At 37.7% G+C, this 13031-nt stretch overlaps 1 protein-coding gene across 1 annotated transcript in view; it reads left to right on the top strand.

Annotated features, from left to right (window-relative positions):
• Positions 1-13031, top strand: part of GPC5 (glypican 5) — a 1597736-nt gene that overhangs the window by 47786 nt on the left and 1536919 nt on the right. The window contains exon 2 of the mRNA XM_017343550.4: positions 4027-4188. Within this exon, the coding sequence (XP_017199039.2) occupies positions 4027-4188 (162 nt within the window). The remainder of the gene's footprint in view (positions 1-4026; positions 4189-13031) is intronic.

Here is a 13031-nt window from a genome sequence, read left to right as displayed (position 1 = left end):
GAATCAATATCATCAAAATGTCCATTCTCCCAAAAACAATTTATAGATTCAATGCAATACCAATCAAGATACCGAAGACCTTCTTCTCAGATTTGGAAAAAATGGTGCTGAAATTTATATGGAGGCACAAGAGACCTCGAATAGCTAAAGCAATCTTGTACAACAAAAACAAAGCCGGAGGCATCTCAATACCAGATTTCAGGACATACTACAGGGCAGTTGTAATCAAAACAGCATGGTACTGGTACAGAAACAGACAGACAGACCAATGGAACAGAATTGAAACACCAGAAATCAACCCAAACATCTACAGCCAACTTATATTTGATCAAGGATCTAAAACTAATTCCTGGAGCAAGGACAGTCTATTCAACAAATGGTGCTTGGAAAACTGGATTTCCACGTGCAGAAGCATGAAGCAAGACCCCTACCTTACACCTTACACAAAAATCCACTCAACATGGATTAAAGACCTAAATCTACGACCTGACACCATCAAGTTATTAGAGAACATTGGAGAAACCCTTCAAGATATTGGTACAGGCAAAGAATTTCTGGAAAAGACCCGGGAGGCACAGGCAGTCAAAGCCAAAATCAACTATTGGGATTGCATCAAATTGAGAAGTTTCTGTACTGCAAAAGAAACAGTCAGGAGAGTGAAGAGACAACCGACAGAATGGGAAAAAATATTTGCAAACTATGCAACAGATAAAGGGTTAATAACCAGAATCTACAAAGAGATCAATAAACTCCACAAAAACAAAACCAACAAGCCACTTAAGAGATGTGCCAAGGACCTCAATAGACATTTTTCAAAAGAGGAAATCCAAATGGCCAACAGGCACATGAAAAAATGTTTTAGGTCATTAGCAATCAGGGAAATGCAAATCAAAACCACAATGAGGTTTCACCTCACCCCGGTTAGAATGGCTCACATTCAGAAATCTACCAACAATAGATGCTGGAGAGGATGTGGGGAAAAAGGGACACTAACCCACTGTTGGTGGGAATGCAAACTGGTCAAGCCACTATGGAAGTCAGTCTGGAGATTCCTCAGAAACCTGAAGATAACCCTACCGTTCGACCCAGCCATCCCACTCCTTGGAATTTACCCAAAGGAATTTAAATTGGCAAACAAAAAAGCGGTCTGCACCCTAATGTTTATTGCAGCTCAATTCACAATAGCTAAGACCTGGAACCAACCTAAATGCCCATCAACGGTAGACTGGATAAAGAAATTATGGGATATGTACTCTTTAGAATACTATACTGCAGTAAGAAACAACGAAATCCAGTCATTTGCAACAAAATGGAGGAATCTGGAACACATCATGCTGAGTGAAATAAGCCAGTCCCAAAGGGACAAATACCATATGTTCTCCCTGATCGGTGACAACTGACTGAACCCCAAAAAGGAAACCTCCTGAAGTGAAATGGACACTATGGGAAACGGTGACTTGATCAGCATAGCCCTGACTGATAATGAACAACTTAATACATTATCCCTCTTAGTAGTTTTTTTGTCTGTTCTACTTAATATGACTGGTTTAATTCTGTAATTAATACACAGTTATTCTTAAGTGTTGAAATTTAACTGAAATGTGATCCCTGTTAAACATAAGAGTAGGAATATGAGAGGGAAAAATGTACAATTTGGGACATGCTCAAGCTGACTTTCCCCAAATGGTAGAGTTAGAAACATACCAGGGGACTCCAACTTAATCCCATCAAGGTGGCATGTACCAATGCCATCTCACCAGTCCAAGTGATCTAGTTACTTTCTAATGAAGAGAATAATTTTTAATTTTTCTTGCTTGAATTTTGTCTTCTGGGTGGGAAAGGACATTAAATCCAACTACCAGGTAATTATGCATTTTCATCATTATGCTTATTTTTTATATCTTTGTCAATAATAAACATACTACTCTAAATTAAAAACAAAAGGAATCTTAGGAACAGAAATAAGGCCAGAGTTGAAGGGGAAGAGTACAATAGCCACTGTCACTAGAGATGAGCCAGTAGGATGGAGGAAGAAAGATGCTACAACGTGGGTGTCTTTGCAGGCCATACTTAGGGATGTAGTCTAGCAAAATGGTGTTAGATATTTGAATTCTGGAGAGGTCTTTGCATCAATCTATTTATTATCATCAGTCTTCAAATTCCCTAGTAGGTATTTCCATGTTATATATGCATATAGACTTCCATACTTATTCATTAGTTTTTTTCCCCAGTCTTTGTTATTGCTATTTTCAGAAGGCCTATTCCTCAGTTTTTGTCTTTTGGAATAAAGCTGAGAAGATAGCTCTATTTTACTTCTTTGTTTGAAGTAGAATTTGCTTATGTGCAACTGTAGGAAAGATAAATGAAAAAGCATTGCCAACATGTTACCCACAGTGACACATAAATATTTTATGGTTATTAGCCTTTGTAAAATGCTCAGATGCTGTTATTTGTTGTCTAGTATTAAAAAAAAAACTAAAGCAAAAACCGTTATAAATGTTGGTGTCCCTTGTTGGCAGGAAGTTCAGAGTGGTTCAGATACTTTGGTATTATTCAGGACCAACTTTTGGAAATGGTGAGACTTGAGGTCAGCTCTGTGTAAAAGAGTAGGAAGTATTTGAAAGGCGATTGTTATAAGTATGCATTTGTATGTGTGTTTTTCTGTGTGTGCATGCATATTTTACTTATGTTGATCTAAGATTGTTCAGTGAAGAACTAATGTAGGAGCCGTGAAGCTCCTAGAGATTAAGGGCCACAGTTTTTCTTTGTATTATAAAATCATGGAACAACTGTATTAGGACATGTAGATGTAATTTTCATGGGCACTGCATAAAATCTAGGTAGCTTTGGGTTGCCTTTGGGCTCACACCATGATGTTTTAATCAAGATTTCCTCTTTAGGCACTGACCATGGCATGCTCCACATCATTTCTTCTTTGATTATGTATAAAGCTGCATGCACTGGCTTATTACCTAGGATGAGTATTGTTAATCAAAAATCATACTAGCAGTTTTTTAAAAATATAACTCCCTTATATGTATAATAATTTACATTTTATGTGCATAATACGTGATTTTTATAAATATGACTATACAAGTAAAAAAATGCTTTCACAACAGGAATTTTTATCTTATCAGCTGTTTACTAAGTAGGAGTTTGAGTCCTTGGTTTGGTCTTGTGGAGGCCTGGATACCCCATCATATCATTCTTGCAATAATAGCTTATCTTACAAGTAGCACAAATATGATGGAAACTGAAAAATAAGGAACAATCCTTTGACCTTTATTTGATGTAAAATTTCAATTATTTCTTCAGGAAAAAATAATTGTTCATGTAATTCTCTGTAACATATTAGGTTCAAATAATTTTGGCTGAAATGGTAAAATAAGCAAAAAAACCCCACCTTCCACATGACTTACTGTTGTATAGTTATATAAATTATATATATTTTTATAGTAAGTGGATATGCTTCATATCTTTATCTATTTTAGAGGCAGACACACACACACATAGAGAATGAGGGAGAAAGAATACACATGTACATGTGAGAGAGCTCCCGTCCACTGATATACTTCTCAAATGCTTGCAGTGATATTGCCCAAGTCAGAGCCAGAAATTCAATCCAGCTCTCTCACACTGAGAAGAGGTACGCAACCACTTGAGCCATCACCTGCTGCTTCCCACGGTTCACATTAACAGGAAGCTGGAATCTGGAGAGAAGTCAGTGCTTGAAAACAGGCACTGTAATATGGAGCATGAGTGTCTTGACCAGTATCTTAACCCCCCTTAATGTTGGACTAAAAAGGTAACAAAATATTTGAGCCAGGAGTTAATGATTTAGAGTATTTTGTTCCTGATTGTGTTGATGCACGATAAGTTAATCTTCTTTCAATAATCTAGCAAATTAACTCTCCACATAGGACATCAGCCTTGGTGTGCAGTGCTAATTATAATGCCTGATGTGTAACATGTAGTGTTTGTTAAATGGACAGGTAATCATTCTGGAAACTATTTCATGTGTTCTAGGACCCGATCTGCAGGTTTGCATATCCAGAAAATCAACATGTTGCACCAGGAAGATGGAGGAGAGATACCAAATTGCGGCTCGCCAAGATATACAGCAGGTGCTTCAAACGTCCAGCTCTACACTGAAGTTGCTAATATCTCGGAATGCAGCTGCTTTCCAAGGTAAATGTATTTGCAGTTCTGAAACTGAAGACTAGCCATATTGTAAAATTGCCTGTGGTGTTGACTTTGATAAGCTTGGTTAGGTTTCTTTCCTTGCATTTGTTTTAGCTTTTTTTTTTTTTTTTAACCTATTGAACTTGTTTCTGGGGTCATTGTGGAATATACATTGAGCTGGACTGGGGAAATTGTCAGATTAGAGAAATTGTCCTTGGAAATACATGCTTCTAAAGGTTTCTTCCAGGTTTCACAATATTCTGACCCATGGTTTTACTTTGTTATAAATAGATATAATTATTAGATTTTATGAAAAAATTCTATAGCATAGTACCTTATTGTATTTAACTGGATAATTGTAGATTTATTCTTAAAAAACATATTTTGGAGATGCATTTGCCTAAATTCTTCCTCTATAGCCTCAGTATTTTTTTTTGAGAACACCAGTTCAGTATATCAAAGTATAAGCAAGTCTGATTGTAAGATTATAAGGTATACTGAAAAATGATGATCTTTTTTATTTTAGTCATTTCTTCTAGAAAATTTCTTATTGTTACAATAAATAGTCTTATTTATTTTTCGTTTAATAAAGCATTAGCTTATATGATTAGAACAAAACTAGATTATACTGCTTTTCAATAAATTTATTGTCTGTGCAATGAAGAATATAATTTATGTTAGATTTCCTTTTTAATAAGTTCAGTAATGTCAATCTATTTGAATAATTTGGTTTGTTTACATACATCAATAAACAGCATGCTGATTAAATTTTAACACTATACTTATTAAATAAGTACAATAAATCAAAATAAAATATAAATTGAGTTAAAATGTACTTCATGATGAATTGAAGCTTTGTTGTAGAAACTGTGAGATGCCAAATTTTAATGTTATCAATTTAGTGATTTCATTTTAAATGCCTTCAAGACAACTTTATTTCTGTTATGAGATTTATTCTTGTGGAATTGTGGGAGGAATATGCATTTTAGAGAAAGACTTGTGATTTGGACTTACTAAATAAGAAGGCTTTAGTCCCCCAAGATGCGATGATTATTTCTCAATAAATGGGTAGGGTATACAATATTGAAATATATTTTAGAGGAAAGCAGATATCAACTAGACCAGTCTGAGTGGAACAGGGGTTTGTGTTGTTGATCATAATGGAAAGATGAACTGAGCTCACATTGAAGAAGACTTAAAAATCAACTTGAGTTTGAGAGTCAGTAAAGGTTTTTGGGAAAGAATGCTTGGCATGGAGGTTAAAATTCTTTTTGGGACACTTGTATCCCATTTTGGAGTGCTTGGTTCCAGTCCCAGCTCTGCTCCTGATCTTGCTAATATGCACTCTGGTAAGCAGCAGGTATTGGCTGAAGTAGTTGTATTCCTGCTGCCTGTCTGAGAGAACCTGAGATCCTGGCTCCTGGCTTCAGGAGTAAACCAGCTGATGGGAGAGCTCTCTCCATTTCTCTGTCCCACATTCCATCCCCGCCCCAACCTCACTCTCTGCTTTTCAAATAGTGAATATTTTTGAACAGGAATATTCCTTATGATTTCTTATCATTCAGTGTAGAAATTCAGTGTCTCCAAGTAGGAATAGATAACTGAGAACATTGTGATATACCTAACCTACTTTTTTGGATAGCAGTAGTATAGGTGAGAGAAAGTGGCAGTGGCTACTAACAACATAGGTACTCAATGTTAATAGTTTCGTCTGTATTCAAGGATATTGGGGGCTGGCGCTGTGGTGTAGCGGGTGGGGCTACATGCCTGTGGTGCTGGCATCCTATATGGGCACCGGTTTGAGACCCGGCTGCTCCACTTCCGATCCAGCTCCCTGTTATTTGCCTGGGAAAGCAGTAGAAGATGGCCCAATTCCTTGGGCCCCTTGCACCCATGTGGGAGATCTAGAAGAAGCTCTTGGCTCGTGACTTCAGATCAGTGCAGTTCTGGCCGTTGCAGCAATCTGGGGAGTTGCACCTATTTGGGGAGGGAACCAGAGTATGGAAGATCTCTGTCTATTTTTCCCTCTCTCTCTAACTTTGTGTTTCAGATAAATAAATCTTTAAAAAAAACCAAAATTTTCCTATAGTACAACTTTAGTGGGATGAATTTGCTTATGAGAATACTAATTTTTAATTTAATGAACATAATAAATAGCTTTAGGGTTATTTCCATAAAAATATTTAAATACATCTGTTTAAAGCAGTTTGAGAGATCATAATAGCTGTATCATAATTTAGGAGCCTGTTTCAACAATAAGTGGAATGTCCTATGTCTGATTTCTGTGCAATCAAAATATTTGAAGCAATTCAAAGTCTTTATTTTTAGAAGAAGAAAGAGGCCAATACATTTTAATGGGAAACTTAGTCTACACAAGAAAGCCTTGATAGAGAAATAATTCACTTCACAAATGCTGTAAATAGATTTGCCATGTTTTTATTTTTTGATTTTTAAAAATATTTCTTACTTCAGAAATATTAACCTGTTTTTTTTTAAAGTGATATTGTGGCTTGTAAAAGATGTTGTCCTGGGATGTGGTATGCACCCATCTCTCATCCACCTTCTGGGATCTCATGGAAACATGTTGGAGCAACCTCTTAAATATGGTCTATGGAGACATCAGCTGGCTCTGTGATTTTAATGAACTCAACCAGCTGCTAGGTCAAGATAGTGAGATTGGAAATGCACAGGGGAGAGAGGAAGCCATGCTAACAAGTGGTGCTAGAAGAGACTGAGGTTATCTTGTCTGTGGGGAGCAACTCGGACTAGACTAAGTTACTGGAATTAAGACTTATTCTATGCATCTGCTCTCCCACAATATGGCACTGGGAGAGGAGTAAACAACTTCTACACAGCTGCCTCCAGTTTGACCAATAACCTGCAGGAGCTGATCCTGCTCCTGATTGGAGGAGAGCAGCGTGCTCGGCGTGTGGGTAGCAGAGTTGGGATTGGTGGAAGAGGACTATAAAGGAGGAGAGAGACAACATGCATGAGGGAACATCTAAAGGGAACACCCGGATAACATCTGAGCAGCCCCTGAGAGAGCTGGCCGGCGGTGTGCCACTCCCCCATGGAAGTGGGGAAAGTGGCAGGGGGAGCCGCCCCTCCACGGAGGTGGAGGGGTTGCCAGCCAACCCGGGAAGGACCAGCAGCAAACCCGGGAAGGGCCAAGCAGACAAAAGAACAACGCAGGGTCCTGTGTCGTTCCTCCGCGAATGGGGGAGCGACACTTGTCTGCAATTTAACATTCGTCTCTGGAGCCTATCACCTGGGGATATAGCAGTAGACTAGAATCAGCCTCTGGAACAACTCTTCCTACTTTTTCTTTGGAGGATTTTTTTAAAAGTCTGATTTACTTAAAACAAGTATATAAAGGTCTGTTGGAAGGGCCCACAATTTTGACGTGGGACTTCACTGTGCCCTAAGGGCAGAATTTGTGCGTGTTGTTTTTGTATCTGTGGCTGTTGATAATAAGTAGTGCTCTTTGTGAAGAGGAGAGCTGGCCTTGCCACAGTGGAGACAATTACTGTCTTCATTTTCGGGGGCTTGTATTGTTCGTGAATACAACAGAACATCCTGATTATGCAAGCGTTTGTTTCCCTTTGGCTGTTTTTACCGTGAGTGTGAGATTGCCTGTTTTAAAAATATTTTGGTAATGTTTTCTCAATTGTTTTTACTTATTTACTCATCAATATGGTATACTCATGAAGAATGGGAGGAAATTGATGGAGTATGTCATCTACTATTAAAAAAGCAACTGTACTTTTACTCCTTACATCTCAACACCTCCACACCTGCGGTAGTTGTCACTCCATGCTTGTCGCTGATGGAGGCGAGCGGTGGCCCATCCTGCCATCATCATGTTGTTGCCACCAGGAGGCTGTGGGTGCGGCTTCAGAAGAAGAACTGGCCTGTGCCATAGCTCCATACGGAGAGGATGGTGGGGCGTCTGTGTGGGCTCCTGAGCTAGGCCCTGCTGCCCTCCTGGGGGTACAGCTTTCTGGACACATACAACCTACTTAAACTGAGCCATGAAGACAAAGAAAACCTAAATAGACCAACAACCAAGATGGAAATTGAATCAGTCAAAAAGACCCTCCCAATAAAGGAAAGCCCAGGACCAGATGGCTTCACTGCTGAATTGTACTAGGCATTTAGAGAACTAACTATGATTCTTTTGAAGCTGTTCAAAAAATTGCCCTTTCATGATGAAAACTTTAATCAAATTGGTATAGAAGAAACACTCCTCAACACAACCAAGGCAATTTATGACAAATGCAGGCCAATATCCTATTGAATGGGGGTAAGTTGGAAGCATTCCCACTGAGATCCAGAACCAGACTAGGATACCCACTCTCACCATTGTTATTCAGGACAACAATTGGAAGCTCAGGCTGAGTGATCCATGGACCTTGCCCTATGCAGGTAATCACATCATTTTATTGGATACTGTCATAGTAATAAATGATAACATGAGTAAAAAGACTTTTGAGCTAAAAAAAAGCAACTCTTTTATAGCTTTTAAATTTTGTCAGTTTTAAAGTCTGTTTACATGTTTCACAATTTGAAACTACACAAAAATTTCACCATCACTTACAAAAATAAAATGAAGGTGGGGCATTGGGTGTAGTGGTTAAGATGTCTGCGTCCCATTTTTCAGAGTACCTGGGTTCAATACCAGGCACTGGCTATGAATTCTAGTTTTCTGCCATTTCAGACCTGGGGAGGCAGAAGGTGATAGCTCAAGTAGATAGCTTCCTGCTACTCATGTGGGAGATGTAAATTGAGTTCCCAGCTCCTATCCAGCCACGTTTTAGTTGTTTGAGGGCATTTGGAGACTGAACCAGTGTGTGAGAACTCTGCCTGTCTGTTTTTCTTTTACTTCTTGTTTACATTAGAAAAATTAAAAAATGTAACAAATGGTTATTTTGGAGGACATTACTAGAAATTTATTTAACCACAGGGAAGATAAGACTAAGAGGTTCTAGACATGCCTTTTCCTATTTCTCTCATTTTCAAATATGCTCAAATATTTCTAAAATTTATGGGAGGGGCATGTATTTGGAGCAGTAATTAATATACCACTTGGGACACCTGCATCTCATATTGGGGTGCCTGGTTTGAGTTCTGGATCTTCTGCTTCTGATCTAGCTTCCAGCTGATGCATTCTGGGAGAGAGTAGAAGATGGCCCAAGTGCTTGAATCCCTGCCACCCCGTCTGGATTCTGGGCCTCTGACTGTTGCAGGCATTTGAGGAGTGAACTAGTGGGTTGAAGATCTCTGTCTTTTTGTCTCTTTGCATTTTAATGAAGTGAAGAAAAAAAAAGATAGCAGATACTAAGTTTGTATTCTGGAAAAATTGCCCGTTTAATATATGACATTTAAAAAATTTGTTGGGTCATAAATGGCATGATTTAACATTGTATTTATGATTCATTCTATGGTTAATTAAATTTTCATTCTTTGATAATAAGTTCTTGAAGGATTGCCAAATTTGTCCTCTTGGGTTGAAATGTTAGATTTAGGAATTTGATGGAAAAATATATTAAATTTTTAATAAAATATAGGAATATATTAAAAATTAAATATTTTAAAAATCAGATGAATTAAAAATATGAGCATAATTTACAGATTTTCTTCTTTTTCCTGAGAGATCCTAGTTACTGAAAAGTACATACACATATACACATATTTATTGTTAAGGAAAAAAGATTTAGCTATTATTTAAATATATTGATCTAAAGGAAGGTAATAGATAAATATAAATGTTATAATATTAAGCATCAAATACATTAGTCTTATTTTGTTTACTTCAACTGTGCTTTACAGAGCTGGATAATATTTAAAATTATTCTTTGGAGGATCAAGGTGTGGAAAGGTGAAGGTATAATATTATTATTTTTTAAATATTTATTTATTTGAAAGTCAGAGTTACACAGAGAGAGAAGGAGAGGCAGAGAAAGAGAGAGAGAGAGAGAGAGAGAGAGATCCGCTGGTTCACTTCCCAGTTTTCAGCAATGGCTGGAGCTGCGCTGATCTGAAGCCAGCAGCTGGGAGCTTCTTCTGGGTTTTCCATGTAGGTGCAGGGGCCCAAGGACTTGGCCCATCTTCTGCTACTTTCCCAGACCATAGCAGAGAGGTGGATCAGAAATGGAGCAGCCGGGACTCGAACCAGCGCCCATATGGGATGCTGGCACTGCAGGCAGTGGCTTTACCCGCTATGCCACAGTGCTGGCCATATTATTATTATTATTATTTTTTTTTTTTTGACAGGCAGAGTGGACAGTGAGAGAGAGAGACAGACAGAAAGGTCTTCCTTTGCCGTTGGTTCACCCTCCAATGGCCGCTGCGGCCGGCACACCGCGCTGATCCAATGGCAGGAGCCAGGTACTTATCCTGGTCTCCCATGGGGTGTAGGGCCCAAGCACTTGGGCCATCCTCCACTGCACTCCCTGGCCACAGCAGAGAGCTGGCCTGGAAGAGGGGCAACCGGGACAGAATCTGGCGTCCCCACCGGGACTAGAACCTGGTGTGCCGGCGCCGCAAGGCGGAGGATTAGCCTAGTGAGCCATGGCGCCGGCCAGTAATATTATTTTTAACACTAAGAATTTGTGATCAAAAGCTGAAGGATAAGAGAACAGGTAGCCTTTGCCTGGGAGTTTTGGAGAGATCTGTTTCTATCTGTGGTACCTAGACCAAGAACTCAGTAAATGAACTGTATTTTATTCCTCTATTGGACATTTAGTACATCTGTTGAGTACCTACTGAGTGCCAGTACCATCAAGTTCTTAGATTGAACAGAGTGTTCAGAGGATATCATCTACTTTTGTTGTAAAAGTAAAATTTGATTCCTTCATATTTCTAATATGCCAACTTGTTTCTTATTCATTTGTAAACTAGAAAGAGGCACATTATTGTATTTATGCCAACGGTGTTCCAAATGTGTTTGCAGTTTTCTCCCCTTTAGTTTGAAACAATGCATGCTTTATTGTGTTATCTCATTCACCAGCTATCGACACTATTGGTCTCTATCCAGTTGTCCTTTATCTCTGACATATTAAAAATTGTTTCTTTTGAATCTGTGTTACCAGGCAGCTATTAATTATGAAAAACAGATAATTTTCTTGTATTCTAGATAGAAGTCACAAGAGCTTTAATTACTTTTCAGTGGGAAATAAGCTTTCTTTGTGTGAAACATTATCATTGGAGGAAATTAAAATCAGTTTTACTTGACAAATTTAAATACGTTAAAGAGTAAATTTTTGCTATTTTAATTCTAACAGCTGATAGTTACAAGCAAGCACAAAGTAACTTGCTCATAGTCTGTTCTAGTTTTTCCTTGATTTTATGTTAGATGTATCTTTAGTTGTCTTTTCTACTACTCCGAGAATTGTAGATTTATTGCCTACAAGATGGGTTGTCATTTCATCAGATTCTTTCTAATTTTATCTTTAATATAGTTTAATCTTACTTTTACATATAGGATTATAGGAATGACTTTTAAAATAATTTTTTAACTTATATAAGGGAAAACATTTCATGTATTTTATATATTCAGATTTAGGAGCACACTGATATTTCCCATCCTAACCTCCCTCTCACCCATGCTTTCACCTTCCCTCCTCCTTCATTTCTCATTCTTTATTTTTTCCCATTCAATATGATACTGAATGTGGGTTTGTCATTTATTGCCTTAGTTTTGTTGAGGAATGTTCCTGCTGTATCCAAGTTGCTTAAGGTTTTTATAATGGAAGATCACTATTTTTATCAAATGCTTTCTCTTCATCTATCGAGATAATCATATGGTTTTTGCTCTTCAGTTTGTTAACATGATGCCTTACATTTATTGAGTTCTGTATGTTGAACCAACCTGGTATACCAGAGATAAATCCTACTTGGTCCTGGTGAATAATCTTTCTAATGTGTTCTTGGATTCAATTAGCTAGTGTTTGTTAATGGATTTTGCATCTATGTTCATCAGGGATGTTTATATATAGTTCTTTCTTTGTTCTGTCTTTTTCTGGTTTTGGGATTAGGGTCATGCTGACCTCATAGAAGGACTTTGGGAAGATTTCCTCTCTTTGAATTGTTTTGAATAGTTTGAGAAGAATTTGAATTAGTTCTTCTTTAAAAGTCTGGTAGAATTCAGCAGTGAAGCCACCCAGTCCTAGGCTTTTCTTTGTTGGAGGATCTTTATTACTGGTTCAGTCTCCATCTTGGTTATTGTACTATTTAGATTTCCTGTGTCTTCATGACCTAATTTTTGTAGATTGTTTGTGTCCAGGAATTTATCAGTTTCTTCTAGATTTTGCAATTTGTTGGCATATAGTTATTTGTAGTAATTCCTGATGATTCTTTTTATTTATGTGGTATCCATTGTTACATCTCCTTTTGCATCTCTGATTTTATTTATTTTTGTTTTCTCCCTTTTCTTTATTAATTGGACCAGTTGTGTATCAAATTTGTTTTTTTTTTTAAACCAGCTCTGATTTCACTTATTTTTGTATCATTTTTTGGATTCTATTTGGTTTATTTCTTCTCAAATGTTAATATTATTTCTTTCCTATAACTAATTTGGGTTTTTTTTTGGGGGAGGGGTTAAGATACATGGATAGCTCATTTATTTGATGCCTTTCCAGTTTCTTTTTTTGGGGGGGGGCAGGCAGAGTGGATAGTGAGAGAGAGAGACAGAGAGAAAGCGGTTTCTTGATAAAGGCACTAATTGGTATAAACTTCCTTCTTAATACTGCTTTTGTTGTATCTCATAAGTTTGGATATGGACTGTTACCTTCATTTGTTCCTAGGAATTTTTTGATTTTCCTTTTGATTCCTTCTATGAACCACTGTTC

This window comes from Oryctolagus cuniculus, chromosome 9, assembly GCF_051225735.1.
Source record: "Oryctolagus cuniculus isolate XC-2025 breed Fujian yellow rabbit chromosome 9, ASM5122573v1, whole genome shotgun sequence".
In the NCBI taxonomy this organism is placed as follows: domain Eukaryota; kingdom Metazoa; phylum Chordata; class Mammalia; order Lagomorpha; family Leporidae; genus Oryctolagus; species Oryctolagus cuniculus.
This window is presented reverse-complemented; position numbering and strand designations above follow the sequence as displayed.